Below are 17500 nucleotides of genomic sequence, written 5' to 3' on the forward strand. Positions count from 1 at the left end.
TGTCGTCCCCCCGGTCCTCCTCGTCCGTGCCTGGGGGGGGAGGGTCGACACCGCTGAACTACACCCGACCGCACATCCACACGCCCGTCACTCCACTGATAACTGACTGTGTGAGGACACGGGGCTCGCCCCAAACCCCACGTATACGCTCAACAGCAGGGATACAGCAGGGAGTGCCGTGTCCCTGTGCTCCAGTGTTCAGGTGGACTTGGGAGAGTGTGTACGTGGGTTCAGAGCAGGAGTGCTGTGTTCTCATTCGGTGGAGGAGGGATACAGAGGCCAGCAGCGCTGGGTTTCTGTTCTACCTGACGGTTCAGTGATTGATTCATGCCGCCGGTTGGCCGGGGATGCTGCGCTGCTGTGCCAGGTTTAAATCAGCCCTCATTAGAGAAGAAAGCAGCAGTACCGCCGGCCTCAGGGCCAGATCTGAGTACCCCTCCTCCACCGCACGAGAACACAGCACTCCCGCACTAAAGCCACGTGCACACTCCCTAAGCCACCTCTATACTAGAGCGTAAGCACTCCTACACTAAACCTGCTGACTTACACACCAAGTACTCCACATATACTCAGTGCTATAGCCTCAGACTGCTGTGTGGGAAATGCAGCATGTTCACTCTGCAGCACACAGACACACAGACACACAGACACACAGACACACAGACACACAGACACACAGACACACAGACACACACACACACACACACACACACACACACACACACACACACACACACACACACACACACACAAGCCACCAGGCTGTTAGCACGGCCTCTCCCCGGCAGTCACACAATCCCATATAAAGCTAAATAAAGCTCCAGAAAAGTCCAGCTTGAACCACAATGGCGGCTTACTCTGTGTGACTAACTCTGGAGATGGCGATCTTTTCCTGTACACTGTTGGGAGCATTTATGTCTTATAGACCAAAGAATGATGGGAACAAACTTTCAGAAAGCCTGCGTGCTTTAAAAGGCTCAGAGGGCAAATGTATTTTGAGAGAGGAAAACCCAGGGAACGTTTTAAATTGGACATCCCAAGCCAGCACACACAAAGACAAAAACACAGACACGCTGCACTTGTACTCACCCGTGTGGTAGAACTTTCCGGAGAAGCCCAGGTTGAACGTGAAATTGGGAACAAGTGTTCGCAGCTTATTTTGAGTGTTGAGCAGGGCCTGAGAAAAATGTAAAAAGGAAATAAAATAATGGTCAAAACGTCACCCTGAAATGCTGGACTGGTAAAAACCTGTCAATCTTTACCAAAGCTCTACTGGAGCGACTGAAATATGCAGTAAATCAAACGTATGTGTTCAACAGCGTCTCTGAACAGTTCTTTATGCTGCCACATGGTGGTGCTGGAGCATTGATTGCTAATAGGGAGTCATTTTACAACGCTTCAAAATTCAACAATAAATAGCGGGGTTTATGTACAAAATAAAAAGCAAAGAAAAGTTAAAACGTGAGACGAGGAATCAAGCCCTCGGCGCCAAATTTTCTTACCGAATATTTTCCTGACGCAGGAAATTTTCACACAATTAAGTATCTAAAATTAATAATGGCAATATCTGCAGCTGGCAGAGCCTGAACAGCAATATTCACATTTGGAAAATGTGTTAGCGCTTTATCAGAAAGGAATAAGGAAAAGGTGTTTACACACACACACAGACACACACACACATTCAGAGATTACACACGAGGAGATGTGGCTCTGGCTCAGCCAAGCAGTGCAAATGACGGCACACACGTGTGTGCGTGTCTGTGCTTCCAGTGTTCCCTGCTGAGATTAGCCACACGCCTGTTCTCCAGAAGGTTCATTAGTGTGTAGTTTTCTGTGTGAGTGTGTGTGTGTGTTTCAATGAGAGCATGCGTGTGGGACAGTATTTGTGAAAGCACGTGTGTGTGAGCATTCATGTGAGAGTGTGTGTGCAGGTCTGTTCTAGTGAGTGTGTGCCAGTGTTCAAGTGACGATGTGTATGGGAGGGTGTGGGCATTTGTGCTAGAGCACGTGTGGATGTGATGTTCATGGTGTGTGTGAGTGTGAGTGTGTGAGTGTGAGTGTGAGAGAGAGAGAGAGAGAGAGAGAGAGAGAGAGAGAGAGAGAGACAGGGTGTGTTTGAGTATCCTGTATGTGCAAGCCAAGGTCTTATCCATCCGTTCACTTCCAGCACTTGGAACTGCACTTCCCTCTCGGGTGTTCAGCACACTTGTCCCTGGTTATGCACTTGCGTCGCTCTGGATAAGAGCCAAATGCCTGGAATGTAATGTAATGTAAGCATTGGTGTGTGTGTGTGTGTGTGTGTGTGTGTGTGTGTGCGTGTGCGTGTGTGTGTTTATCAGAGCAGGGAGGAATGTAAACAGTGAGCTGTTCCGTTTTCCCAAAGGGACGGCTCCCTGCCCCGTCAGCAGGACCTGGCCACCTGAGCTCCCAGCGGCTGACGGGCACGTAAAGAATCTCTGCATCACTCTGGGCTGGGCTGCCCTACGGACACAATTCACACCTCTCTGCAATACCACACGACACCAAGCAGCGCATGGAAAACAGTGTGTGTGTGTGTGTGTGTGTGTGTGTGTGTGTGTGTGTGTGTGTGTGTGTGTGTGTGTGTGTGTGTGTGTGTGTGTGTGTGTGTGTGTGTGTGTGTGTGTGTGTGTGTGTGTGTGTGTGTGTGTGTGTGTGTGTGTGTGTGTGTGTGTGTGTGTGTGTGTGTGTGCCCGCAGTAACTGGGGTCAGGGCTGAAGAACAGCTGCACAGCCGGGCAAGTCTCAGGCCAGAGAGACGGTCTAGGAGACTGGGCGAGGCGGGAGGAGGCTCTGTGACACCGGGTCACCTGGTGAGGCCCGGCTCCATTTTAAGTACCATCGCCATGGCAACTGGGTGGTCAGGGTGTTTGGACATTAGGCATGCATTCTACCCCGTTCCACGGCTGACTGCGGCAGGGCTGATCTCTCTGCACTCGGCCTGAGACGCAGTTTTCAAACAGCTCAGGGATGTATTTACTGGCCTCAACTGCTCTCCCTGCTCCTACTTTTGATGATGTCACAGAAAATAGAGTAACGCTGCTGCTTTTCCTCACTCTGCAGTCCACTTTTGATGATGTCACAGACCATATAGTAACACTGCTGTTTTCCCTCACTCAGCAGTCCACTTTTGATGACATGCGGGAAAATGGAGTAGCACAGAACCGCCAGGGTGGGGCTTTTGCCTTCTTGGAGATGCGAAGCTCACTAAACTCCTTTAAGTCTTTTCAAGACACAGGACAACTCTGCAGTTCCTACAAGTAAGAGTGGGTGTTTTTTCCTGAACTAAAAGTATACGATCATTTTCACAGGTACACCTACACACCTACACACTATCTTGTGCAGGAGGAAGAACACATTTGGTGTTGAGCACCTTCTGTCCTTCAGTAGCGAACGGCTGAATTACTAAATATATCTACGGCCTTTTCTTTTCTTTTTTACCAAGTACTGATGAAATAACTAAGCTTCTGTTCAGGCATTTGTTCACAATTTAGTTGAGTATCGCAAATTAATGCTATAGGCTACTCATGTCAAAAATACATTCTACAGATCTCAGTTGAAATTGTACTTCCCTTTAGGGTCTTTCAGCGAACTTATCCCTGGTTATGGGTATGCACTTTGTTGTATGTCGCTCTGGATAAGAGCGTCTGCCAAATGCCAATAATGTAATGTAATGTAATCTCAAATTATGATGTTCAAGGCAGAGTACAAATTTCTCAATTATGTTGAATTCTTATTCTTATTAAGTGTGAACAGAACAGCTGCACTGAACACAACCACAGTGGACCACAGTGAGGCTGCGGTCATGGATTAATGTGCTCATCGCGATCAGAGGAAGGCCATGAGATCAGAGCATGGCACAGTGGCCCAGGCTGTGTAAAGCCGTAACCCCCAATTGCTCCAGACGAGCTGGTTGGTGCCTTGCATGGCAGCCAATCGCTGTTGATGTGTCAGTGTGAGCGAATGGGTGAATGAGGAGCATCAATTGTACAGGATAAAGGCGCTATATGTTATGCGTGAGTGCATCAGAATACGGCCGCGACTGTGTTTGTGCATACGTGCATGAGCGATTGTGTGCATTAACGTATGTTTGTGTCAGCCTGTGTGCGTGTGTGTGTGTGTGTGTGTGTGTGTGCCCCACATGGACGCGTGAGCAGATGTGCATCAGTAGCTAAGGGTGTGAAATGAGCTTTAGCGCTTAGCGACAGCGCTGAGGCTGCAGTGCGAGGGAGCATTGAGGGGATAAGCGCTCCATTAGCGCCCTGTTAGCGCCCTGCAGTCCTGACAGAGCCGGGGGTGATTACCATCCCCCTCCGAACACACAACACAACCCCCATACACACACCCCAAATCACTCACAGCGCGACTATCCATTACAATCTATCCATTACCATCTCCCACCGAGCACACAACACAACCCCCATACACACACCCCAAATCACTCACAGCGTGATTATCCATTACAATCTCCCACCAAGCACACAAGACAACCCCCATACACCCACCCCAAATCACTCACAGCGCGATTACCCATCGCAATTATGGAATAATTACAACAGCACCAATAATGGTGCAATTATGCCTATTATAATTATTAATAACCACCCTCAAGATAAAAGATAACAAAAACATCAACGACGCTAATACTACTCGGCAAGTAAAATCCGTCAGTTCAGATATGATGAGAAAGTGCGATTCATTTGAGTTTGGAAAATCTGTGTGGCGAATCCATCATGAATCAGCTGGCCACCCCTCAGACTTTCAGTCTGGGCCCCGTCACCACAGGAGGCTCTGCAATATGAATGAGCTCCGCGTGAAAACTGTGCGGTTTAAAAAAGGGGGTCAGAAACCAGGGCAACGCAGGGAGCTCAGCGCGTCTGAAACACCGGGCCCGGGCAGGCGCTTTGGGGGGCCCCTGGGGGAGGGCCGGAGGTCACAGGAGCACCCTGCCAGCCCCCCCGACAGCCCCCCGCATCAGAAACGCTGGCGGCTCCGCGCAGCACTGCACCGGCAGTGCAGGGGTCTGGGGCCCCACAGGGGCCTGGGCAGAGCGGATTTAAACCCCAGGCACGGCTCTCTAACTAACTGACCATCAGGGAGGCGACAGGTTATTTATGATGCATTTTAAATCACACGCAGCAGCCTCTCGAAATTCTGCCCATTTCAAGAGGGACTTGAGAAAGTACACTCTTCCCCATTAGCTGCACAACTTCCCCATCAAAAATGCATGAGGCAAGCTCACTTCAGCAACACCCAGGCTGCCAGTGAAAATTTTCCAAGCAAACTTTTTACTGTTTTTTTTCTCCAGGAATACGTGCCTCTTAAGCCACTGCACCGATAAACCTCGTACACCAATATGAAGCAGTGACTTAAAAGAAATAAAAAATAAAAAAAACTACTTGTTTATGCATTGAGCTGGTGCCAAATCCACCAAATTAAAGTGAAGACTAATTAATTGCAGGGCAGCCCCTCTCCCTCTTCAGAAATCGACCCGCACGAAGCGCCGTGGTGCCGTTGTCAGGAGCGACATCTGAGCCTAGGCTCTCCCATCGCCGTGAATTACAAATTAATCCTGCTGTTGTTTTTATTATTTGTGTTCATTTCATTTGATTGACTATAGCTGGGTTGGGGTGTGGGGGGAGCCTCCAGGCGATGTTTCCCCTTCTGAAGGGTGGGTGGGTGGGTGGGTGGGTGGGGGGGGAACTACGTGTCGTTAACAGCGGTGGATGACAACGAGGCAGTGAAACGGCTGCCATCCGTTTTCTGCTGCTTTGAATTAGCCTTGATGAAATGAAGAAAAGCGGTAGATTCACACTGCAGGGGTGGGGTACTTATGATGCAGCTCATAGCCGCCCACTCCATGCTGAACAATGAAGCGTGCCCAGCTCGCAAATACACATCGCCTACGCCCCACTCACAAACACACACACCATGCGTCACCTATACCGAGCTCACAAACACATACAACACACATCGCCTACAGCCCACTCACAAACACGCACAACACACATCGCCTACGCCCCACTCACAAACACACACAACACGCATCGCCTACAGCCCACTCACAAACACACACAACACACATCGCCTACGCCCCACTCACAAACACACACAACACACATCGCCTACGCCCCACTCACAAACACACACACACACACACCACGCGTGACCTATACCGAGCTCACAAATACACACAACATGCATTGCATATGGCCAACTCACAAACACACACAACACGCATCACCTATGCCCAGCTGACAAACACACACAACACGCATCACCTATGCCCAGCTGACAAATACACACAACACGCGTCACCTATGCCCATCTCGCAAAAACACACAACACGCATCACCTATGCCCATCTCGCAAAAACACACAACACGCATATAAACATGCCCAGCACATAGCCACACGTGACACTGATCGTTGAAATGTGCTCAATATCCCTAATGATAACGGCTCAGACCTTCCCCTCTGTAAAGTAAAGTGCGGTGAATTCACTAGCTAGCTTGCACTGGCAGACTCAAAACATTTTCTGGAACAAAAGTGGGAGCCCTTTCATGATAAATGAGTTGGATTACTGCACGACCCTCTCAGACGCTCATGAATGCTCACAAAACTCAACAGTAAAGCAACAGAAAAGATGTGGTTATTTAACACATCTCTGTATTCACTGATACCCACCTCGTAACCCGCACTTCAAGCTGAACCCAATAACACACTTTGACACAACTGTGCTGAAAACATCTTGTGCCCTATTTGATGCCGGTCTGGCCCCCCAGTCTCTGCAGCAAATTTCAATTAACTCCCAATACTCTGTACGGCTAATTTCAAGACAGAAACATGGGAGCCATTTCACGTTATCCTAAATGAACTTGACCGTTGCATGACCCTCATGAATGCTCCCCACACACATTTTAACTGAAAGAAACTAATGAAAATGTACACATTTGTATGTTCATTGACTGAGACGTGCAGTGGAAGCACTTTCTTTTCAGAGTGTGGCCTATTAAAGATCCTGAGAAAAGCTGTAACTTGAGTAATGATGCGGAAAAATCTTGGCGCCATACATAAGATACTTTAAGCCTTCACATGGCTTAACACATTAAGCATTAACATGGGATTACCGTATTGAGTTTTAACATTTATGGTTTAAAAAAAATTAAATAAAAAATGTTTTCCGCCATAACATTTCTGCACAGGATTTCTTATAGTTTCAGACATATGATTGATGGCATAAAACGTCTGGTCTGCCCGAATGCAAACATTTCCATTCACTGACCTTTAGAAGGCAATTACCACCTTTCATTTAAAAACGTGTGATAATTTATCTTTCTAAAAAGAACCTTTAAAATTTTAAAGTGCTTTCCCATTAGCATAAAAATCTCACGCGTCTCCAGTTTCTCCAGCAGCGCCTCTCGTCGAAATGTAAGACGCAGGACGTCTTTCATAAGCAAACGCAAACCCCTCAACTTCACCTTCTGACATTTCACTCCACTACAAATACGTGTCTGTGCCCGACTTCAGCAGACTTCAGAGAGATCCCAGAAGAGCAAGCAACAGAAGCGCCGGTTGCGGACATTCGCGCTGAAGACGAGACGGACGGACGGACGGACGGACGGACTCACCTCCACATCCGAGCGCTTCATGCGGGTGCCCTCCTTCCCCACGAAGATGTCGTCCACGTCCACCAGCAGGTAGCGCTCCAGGGACAGGCACAGCCGCTTGCCCGTCAGGTAGGCGATGGAGTCCACGAAGATGAGCTTGTGGAGCCAGAAGGAGAGGTTGTTGCCGAAGAGCACCCTCTGGATGCCGTCGTGAAGGCCCAGGTCCTGCACCACGGTGGCGTGCACCGCCCGGTGGGGGCCCAGGTGGGGCGCCAGGGACTCGGACGACTTGGTGCTGGCCAGCAGCACCGGCTCGTAGGTGCTGTGGTTGGACTGGAAGACGGTCCAGTCGTCTCCGGGCAGGGGGCCCTGCTCCACCTCGTTGGCCCGGGTGATGTAGAGCAGCGGGGCGGCGGGGTTGATGCGGTAGTCCCTCAGGCCCAGGTTGGAGTGCAGGAACAGGGGGAAGCCCTTGAGCTGGGCGCTGAGCAGCGAGTTCTCGTTGGCCTTGAAGAAGCCGATCACGCCCACGCCGAACTCCACGCAGTACTTGTCCAGCAGCTCGCGGTTCCAGGCGTCCAGGTTGACGTACTTCAGGACGTTTTCGTAGATGACCAGGGCGTAGCGGCCGCGGTCACGCTCCGTCAGGGTGGGCATGTCGCCCTTCCCCGGCGCGATCTCGGTCCGGTACTTGAAGCGGCTGGACTCCAGGATGGCCACGATCTCCTGGCCCAGCTGGGAGTAGATGCTCTCCACGAACACCAGCACCACGGGCTCCGTGCGCGAGTTGTCCACGGCCTTGACGAAGCGGCGGCTGGCCTGGGCGGGGAGGAAGAGGGGCGCCCTCTGACCCCCGGCGCCGGCCGCCGCCCCGCAGTCACTGAAGGGCATGGGCGGCGCCTCCTTGATCTTGGGGCTGTTGCTGACGTAGTAGGCCAGGAAGGCCATGGAGAGCAGGCAGAAGACGATGAGGGCCAGGATGAGGCGGTGGAGCTCCAGCTGCCTGACGCTCCGCAGCAGCTTGCAGCCTCCCACCATGGCGGCGGGGCGCGCGCGGGCGGGGATGGCGGGGGAGGGGCGCGGGCGGGACCCAGCGGAGGGGGCCGGGGGAGGAAGAGCAGGGTCGAGCGGCAGACACTGGCACTAGGTTCTGCTCAGGAACAGCCATTTACGCTAGGTCACCATGGCCCCCATAGCCAGTGACGCGCCGGCGGCTTGTCGTTCTCTCTCTCGCGCGCCCTCTCCGTCGCAAACGTCTCTGCCCAAGTGCGCCGCGGCGTCCTGCCTCTCCTCCAGGCTCCGGACCTTATCGTTGCTCTCCAGCTCCGGTGTGGAAGTGCCCGAGGCACGCCGGTCTCTCGTTCTGCCCCTCGCTCTCAGACTCCCCTCCTCCGTTTCCCTAAGAGGATTCGGGTTTCTCTCTCCCGGCCACTCCTCCTCTCCCTCCCTCCCCTCCTTGACGCAGGTCAAGCGGTCCCTCTCCTCCCTCCTCCCTCTCCAAGTCCCTCGTTTGCCGAGCCGAAGCAAACGCACACACACCAGCACAAATGCAAGCACACACACAAACACAAGGGGGCTATTCTCCTGTAGCAGTGGGGAGCGCTCTCCCTCCCACCCGACTCCCCTTTCTGAGTTTCAGCAACACCTCCGATTGGCGTCCATCTTGTATGTGGTCCACAATGTCCCAGTGCTGCTCAGCAATGCTGAACCCAGACCTCGACTGGGCCCTAGCCGGGTCATTCCTGAGAGGCAAGTGCACACCTAAAGAGAGAGGGAACAACAGTTAGCATACCGCACACAACCCCGTCCAAGGTCAATGTGACAAAAACAGGCAGAGCACTGTAAAACGTAATCATCGAAACGTCATCCATTTATTTGTTTTCAGAAAAGAAAAGGCACGAACCCAAAGCAATGGAAGTATTTAACTTCTCCAGAATGCCCTTTGGTCTCTAGGCAGCCCTAGTATGACTCACACGGCAAATTGCTTTGCCGGGAGCTGCTTTTTAGGCTGATTGATCTGTGAAGTGAGGCGACACCAGAGACCGAGTGATTGACAGATGCGGACGGGGGGACTGCACTGGGACTTCTGGGTGGGTTCCAGGTTATGGTTCCTGACTAAGCAGTGTGGGGGTGTGTTGGGGTAATGTGCTCTGCGCATCTGGGAGGGAACATTCGAGCTGACAGCGCCACCCTCCCCCCGCCTGTCGCCCCGGCAACGAGGCCCGTGGGGAGGACGCCTGAAACGGCCGCAGACTGCAAGGGGGGGTGGGGGGGGGGGCATCAGTTTCGAAAGGCTCACCCCCGTTCATTGACCCCGGTGGGGTGAGTGGGGAAGAGAAAATGCTGGCGTGTGCAAATAACAGCAGCTAATACAGAAAGGTGAACCAATCCCAAAATCCAAGGTCTCGCCCCTGCCCTCGACAGACGACAAAATATCGCGTGGCCTCGCAGCAGGAGGTTAAGGACACATCCGGACGATGGATGCATCGCCCTTCTGATTTGCACATTAAAGTCGTGCCAAGCCGCCCCCCGCCCCCCCAGTCCCCGCCCTCAGACCCTTTGGCGGCCAATCAGCACGCGTCTCCCACTGCCTTTTTCTCATGGATCCCGAAAATAGCCCCTCTCCCAAAGGCCTCCCTTCCTCCACCAGATATAGGCTTACAGGTGCGGGAGTGACCTCGCCGATGCTTCCCGGTGATTAACGGCCAACGGCGGCTAGGGTGGCTCCGTGCCCGTTCCTCCCATCCCGTAATGAGGTGAGGGTGTATATATGAATCTGCTCAGCGGTTAAGACTCGACCCTGTAACCCAACACCGTGAGAACCACGCAGTAGCGCTCTGTTGACAAACAAACGCTCAGCACCGACTGCTAACCCCCGCTGAGAAGCTCGCACCCGCAACCCTGCTGATGTGACGATGGTCTTCGCTACCAGGCCTGACTGGGTCTTCCCTGGTCGACACTAATGACCCGAGCGAGATTCATAGAGAGACAAGAGGGACAAGAGGGACAACCCCCCCCCCCCCCTCCCCATAGGCTCTTAGGAGAGCTGGTCCCTCAGATCACTTTCAGTGGGTATAAATAACCTTGGTGGGAAAGATCTGCTTCTCCACCATGACACAACAGTGGTCCCTCTTACTCAGCTTTCTTCCCTTCCGAAGGGGGCGTTTTCAACCACCAATAGGAAACCAGGACGCTCGTTTGTTTGCGTGTGTGAGCATAACGTGTGCAGCTTCCAACAGGAGATGACGGAAAATTACAGCACGGCTACCAGACGGTACTGCCCCTGCTTGCATTGATTTAGGGCGTTTATATATCAGCACCTCAAGGAAGATCTTCAGGCCTGTTTCCCGTTCCCTGAGCTCCTAAAACAAAAGACAGGGACCCCAGCACACTCCATGCATTGGCGTTTTAACGCCCTGAATTTAACACCCATAAACCACAAGAGTATCTTTCTCCTCCCCCTCCTTCCTCCCGGCTGACCAGCCAACCTCAGCCTTACCTTCGATTGACTTATTATCATCCCCAAAACAGCTGCTGGGTGCCTCCTGAAACTAAAGCCTGGTTATTAATAGTCCGCGAATGACCTTAAATCCAGACCACTTCTCCTCCGCCGCCACCGAGCTTTTTTTACACGGAGACGAATCCGAGGACGCATCGCTGCCTTTTCACTAAAACCCGCTATCAGCGCGTCCTCCCGAGGTGCCGGGAACGCGCGCCAGGAAGGCATCTGTTTCTTCCGCTCCTTGCACCTCTTCCCGCTGGCTGCCCCCTGGCCATCTTCCACTTCATTATTTAGGGCAAATTCAAAGTAATGCTGAGACACACACACACCGCTTCCCTTCACAAAACCAAAAAAAAAAATCCGCACACATCGGCTCGGTGGAAAACGGCACTTGGGGAAAGACAGACAGAGCTATGAAAACCCTTTAAGGCCTAATCGAGGTGCGCTGATCTTTCAATCGGTTTGTGTTTATCGCCCCGCGGGGCCTCGGGCGATTTCAGACAGCACATCACATTCCGGAGATAATGAAAATATGCCTTAAAAGCAGAGCCGAAGCGTCTTCCTCCTCCCTCCCCCCCCCCCTCCTCCGCCCCCCCGACCAGGCCGGCGATAAAGCAGAGCAGGAAATACTCCTGATGGTTGCGCTTCAGTGCTCGTGGGCTCGCTGTACAGAGCATCTCGGGAGCGTCGGCCTACAGGACGCGGCGGTTCGTACAGCAGTGCCACGACTCAAGCGGAGAGACGCAAACAGGCCCTGGACGGACGACGGGAGGGGAATTGGGTGTTCAGTCTAGTCTTAGCAGTCCCTGTCTAAGCAAGGAAGGGTTTCGAGAACAGCCAGGAGAGCCTTCTCGCAACGAGATGTAGGGAAACCGGAAGTTTGCATCCCGGAATACCAGAAGAGGCTGCACCTTCCACAGAAGGCGAATAAAAAAAAGTTTGTAGGCAGGATTAAATGGCGGTGTTGCGTGGCGAGAGAACGGCATTAAGGTGAATTGTTTGGCAGGGCTACAAAACCCTGTTCCTGGAGATCTACCATCCTGCAGGTTCACTCCAAACCTAACAAAGCACACCTCATTTAACAGCGAGATCAGGGCTACCCGACCCTGCTCTCCTGGAGATCTACCATCCTGCAGGTTTTCACTCCAACTCTAACAAAGCACACCGCATTCCACAGCTGATCTAAATGAGCAGCCAATTAGTAGTCAGGTGTGCAAAATTAGGACTGAAATGAAAACACACAGGACAGTACATCTCCAGGAACAGGATTAGCGCTGGGACATGCGCTTCTGAAGAGGCTCTTCCAGGACGCGCATAAGGGGACACGAGGCGATCGCTGCGGCCGAAATCTCGCTGACGCGACGCAGAGAGGCCATCAGACCGCCATCCGAACGGGCCTGATGGCCGCGCAGGCCGACCTGGAGCGTGACCTCCAGCCCTCCGCCGGGACCCAACTGAAGTGCCTCTGAAGCAGAGCGGCTCCTCTGTGCGGAACTGACAACGGTCAGCAGTCTGAAAAACCCTGAGTACAGAGGGGCCACTGACCTGAGGGGGAGGACTGAGAGAAAGAAAGGGGGAGGGGGGGGAGGGAGAAGAAAAAGGAGGAAGCAGAGAGAAAGAGGGACAGAAGGAGGGAAGGAGAAGGCGCTGACGGTTCTGTGATCATCCTAGATCAGCCCCACAGGAGGCTGTTCTCAAATTAGGTCCCGTTCCGTAATTAGAAAGACCCACTGTTTCAAAGCACCCTTCGTCGAAAGTGAGTTTGCGGAGGCTGGCACCCTGCTGCCCCACCCCCGCCAAGCTCCCGTCTCAACTCCCAGCCTCTCGTCTGCTCTGCTGCTGACAGGGAAGTCAGCGTTGAAGGCCTTTGCTTCTCTAGCTAGGCACCTGGCTAGGCGCAGGGGTGCACAACTCCGGTCCTTCGAGGGCCAGTCTGCGAACTGGTTTTTATTTCAACCATTTGCTTAGTTTTTATTTTGCCGACCCTGGTTCAAGCCTGTACTTGAGCACAGTAAAATCATTAGGATAGGGTGGCCTGGAGCGTAGTGGTTAAGGTAAATGACTGGGACAGGCAAGGTCGGTGGTTCGATCCCCGGTGTAGCCACAATAAGATCTGCACAGCCGTTGGGCCCTTGAGCAAGGCCCTTAACCCTGCATTGCTCCAGGAGAGCATTGTCTCCTGCTAATCAACTGTACATCGCTCTGGATAAGAGCGTCTGCCAAATGCCAATAATTTAATGTAATGTAATGTAATGGATACACTTGCAGTCTGCAGCTGGATGGAACGCATACACATGGTCCGATAATTATTTAATTGACTCAATTATATCTTAAGACCAGAAATCCTGAAAACCCCTGCTTTAGCATTACCCACCCACAGCCACATGGCGGAGCTAAGCCCTGGGCCATAGAGGGCCACTGACCAGGAGCACATCTGAGGCGGTGGAGGTGCCAAGTATCTACCCCACCCCCATTCATGGCCAGAGCTACCATCAGCTACCCAATCACGGGGCACGGAAAGTTTACCTTCCATCGCAAAGCCTACGGTTGGATCCAAGCTGGCGAGTCACTTTATAGCGGAAGATGGTTCAGCCCGTTTTGGGGCTTGTCCATTGATGACCTGGCTTTTTACACCTGACCAGGTCGATAAAGGCTTTTTAAGCTAATCATTTCTTAAATGAATTCCGATTTCCTCTGCAGTGGAATTTACAACCCGGAGGAAATTATCGATCGATTTCTGCTTAAGCACTACACAGCATTATATTTCACCCGTAATGAACGGGCATAGATGATGCACCTTTTTAACACTGCTGTAAAGCCTAGTTAAAATGCAGAAAGAGCCTTATAACAGAGTCAGTATACAGGGTTTTTAAAGAGAACAACACCCCGAGCATGTTAGAGGCTTCACGCAATCTGCAAGCCGGTGCTGTCCTCAGCAGTTTCCACGCCGACGGGCCCTTAAGGTGGCATTGCATCGTCCGTCACCGACTGACTTGGGATCTCGCCAAGATCCGAGACATCGCCTAAATGAATCACCGCAGTTCAATGAATCAGAGTTGAGTCGCAATCGATAAATCAAACTTAAAAACATTTTAATCAACACGTTGGGCGAAACAGTTCTCGCACAAAGTGCTCGTAGGTGCCCGTGGACTTTATATACCTGGTGGAAGTTTTCATTATTATCCGGTCACCTGAAATGACTTTTTCCCTCGCTGTTGCAAAGCGAAAGCGCTGGTTTACCGCGCTGGTGAGCTCCGGCAGCTGACTCCAGCCCTTTTCCCTTTCGGGCCACATTGCTCATTCCCGGAAAGCGTTTTTTTTGGGGGGGATTTTTGGGTCGGTTGCGCGCGCTGACGGCAAGCTTTGCGGCACGTATCCGGATAAATGAGAGGGCCGGCCCGCCAGAACATCCTCGCCATCTGTAAATAGCAATGCGTTCAGACTTTTTAAAGGTGCGCTTGGGCACCCTACAGTATCGGGACAGACACTGTAGATATATGATAGACGATAACCGAATCGAGGCCCTATTTATCTTCCGGGCAGCGCGGTGTGTCGCAAGCCAAACCCGGCCTGACCCGACCAGCGCAGCACTTTCCCCCGCTGTTCTCCGCTCTTTTAAAACTTGCTATCCAGGTTTCCAGGTTACCGTAGCGTGCCGCCCCGCGAGGAGCGGGTCGTTTATTACGTTCGATCTCCGCGCGCGGTCTCCCGGAATGGCACGCAAGGAGCGGAAATATGCAAGCGAATGGAATCAAATTGCACAGCGAAACAACCGTCACGTCCTCCCCCGCCTCCGAAAACGAGCTGGAAAGTCCCAGAAGTTCCTCACACTCTTTATTACAAATAAAACCGGTTGGGCCCTTGAGCAAGGCCCTTAACCCCGCATTGCTCCAGGGGAGGATTGTCTCCTGCTTAGTCTCATCAACTGTACGTCGCTCTGGATAAGAGCGTCTGCCAAATGCCATTAATGTAATGTAATGTAATTCCCAACCCCACTCCAAAATCTCCTCGACCGACACGATGAAGAAGCACTCCGTGAAGAGAACGGATTGCCACAACGACACGACCACACCCTGACGGAATCGGAGCAGTGGCTGATTTCCTCAGTTCACAGTGCTGTAACAGGGACGCATGTGCCAGGCAGCAGGTCAGTGCGTGGACTTCCTCTCTGGGCACTGGGTGGGTGGGTGAGAGATCACAGTTCCTCTGGTTTCATTCCGACACTGCAGCTGCAGACGGGCAGAGAACCACCCACGCTGTTCTTACTGGCATTCCTGCTCTCAGAGAGCCAAAATTTAAGGAGGTTTTTAAAAGAAATTCAGTTTCAGCAAATCAGCATGTAATGAGAATGCATCACAAGTTACAGGAAAATTGCACAATTTTAACCACAAAGATGAAGCATCTGGGCGTACACGCACCCACGCACACACACAGACACACGCATGCTCGCGCACATGCACACACGGACACACACGGACACACACAAAGTGGAAGATGACTGCGTTCACTCATGTACATAACGCGTTAAAATGTCACCGTATGCAACCGAGCATCAACCCCATTCCCCAGTTTTTACGCACGCAATCTTCCATGACCTCCGACCTTCAACCTCGAGTCCTGTAGCAGGGCCCCACCCCTGTGCGGTACCTGAACCCTCTCCCTAAATATGTCGCTCCAGACTCCAGTTTAACAAGACCCAAGGATGCCATAACAGAAAGCCACCAGCAAGTGGAGTCAGAGGCCCAGCAAGGGGTAGCGCCCCACTCGCCCCCGGGGGAAGGGATGGAGCCAGAGAAGGGGGGGCATGGGGATGCGGGTCCAGGGGCCCCAATTACCCACGAAGGCACCGCGATGGCTGGGTAGGGGTCAACCGGTCATTATCAGCCCAGCAACGTTTACCTGCTGGAACTGCACAGAGAACATAGCCCCGTGGAACAGACGCACCGGCCGACAAATCTGCACCAGATGTGTGAGCGACTGCGTGCCCTCACCAGACCAGTAAACAGAGCGGGGTGACGGCCTGGGTCAGATATCTGAAGCAATATAAAATACAACACGAGACAAAACAAACACACATAAACACAAACGTATACCTACAAACCGGGCTCCCCCCCCGCCCCCACAGTCGTTACCGAGCCTGTTTTAACCCTGAGGTCATGACCTCCCTTGCCCAAGCAGCGGAATGCTGACCGCCAGATTTCGAGGGGGAACAGCCCCCCCCCCCCCCATTTCTCCTCCCCCATCCTCTCATTATAAGGGCGACATAACAGGAAAGAGGGGGGCGGATGGGGTGGAAGCAAAAAAATGGATAAATCAAAAGGCAAGAGTCTAATGACGGGTGTCTGTGCTTTCTGTTGTGTCCCTCCGAAAAGGCTTGGTCACGCCAAACCCACTCCCCCCCACTCCCCCCCCCCCCCAGCATACCGTTTAAATCCCGAAGTCTAAACGAAAGCCGAGCCCCAGCTCCACTTCCTATCAGCATTCTTCACATTAGACCCGCTGCAGAAAGATGAAAGACTCGTGCTATTTCTATCCGATTGAGACTTCAATGGCTGCTTCGCTCCCAGGGATCAACATCTTTTTAGCGTTTCGCTAACCCCCCCCCCCCGCCCCCACCCCTCGTCAAACACGACCTCCGATATTCGCTTTGTTGATGTGGGATTTTTCTGGGCTTAAGGGCGGTTGGCGTTTTCGATCACGCCGCGTTAGCGAGAAGGGAGAAATTCTGCGGTTGCTGTGAAATTTGAAAGCGTAATGCAGAAACGGTGGTAAAACATGGTGATAACTTGAATGGATCAGAATTTTTCACCCACAGTGGTGCCTCGCTACACCAGCTGGGAAGACTCAGAGCCCAGAAACCTCTGCACTCTAGCCTTTTCCCGTAATTAGCCAATCACAGCACCACAATTATGAGGCCCAATCACACGTTTAAACACCTGCAATGCTTTCATGTGCAGGCGATTAAAAGCAGATTTACACATGGAAAAACACTCAGACCTCCAGTGCTTTGCATCAAATGGGAATTTGACAGGACGTGTATGTACTATATGGATAATCACCGCATCAAGCTCGCCTCTTATTGGCAGCCCACCAAACGGAAACAGCACTGATTGGTTGAAATGCAAATCGCATCAAAAAGACCAAAAATCCTCCTGTATCGGGCAATCGAACCTTGCACTGAACACAATTGTTTGAACAATAGTTAAAGATGAGTGTGGACTGCACAGGGGCAGTGAGGCAGGCAGCTGAGTAAACCCTACTGGAGACTCACAGCTGAGAAAACAGAGGTGGTCACGGCAGGTGGAGGTGCCCCCCCTCTGTCCTCCTCCGCTCCGTGTTTAATAAAGCGCCTGGCGGGAAGTCGGATCGGG

The 17500-nt window shown here is 52.2% G+C and overlaps 1 protein-coding gene across 3 annotated transcripts in view; it reads right to left on the bottom strand.

The window, feature by feature from the left end:
• Window positions 1-17500, bottom strand: part of ndst2a (N-deacetylase/N-sulfotransferase (heparan glucosaminyl) 2a) — a 95489-nt gene that overhangs the window by 9897 nt on the left and 68092 nt on the right. For all 3 annotated transcript variants that reach the window (XM_061227961.1, XM_061227959.1, XM_061227960.1), the window contains 3 exons: window positions 7649-9388; window positions 1090-1177; window positions 1-30 (listed from right to left, as the gene is read on the bottom strand). The exon at window positions 1-30 is cut by the window's left edge and continues 125 nt beyond it. In XM_061227961.1, the coding sequence (XP_061083945.1) occupies window positions 1-30; window positions 1090-1177; window positions 7649-8665 (1135 nt within the window). In that variant the 5' untranslated portion in view covers window positions 8666-9388. The remainder of the gene's footprint in view (window positions 31-1089; window positions 1178-7648; window positions 9389-17500) is intronic.

Source organism: Conger conger, chromosome 18, assembly GCF_963514075.1.
Source record: "Conger conger chromosome 18, fConCon1.1, whole genome shotgun sequence".
NCBI lineage: Eukaryota > Metazoa > Chordata > Actinopteri > Anguilliformes > Congridae > Conger > Conger conger.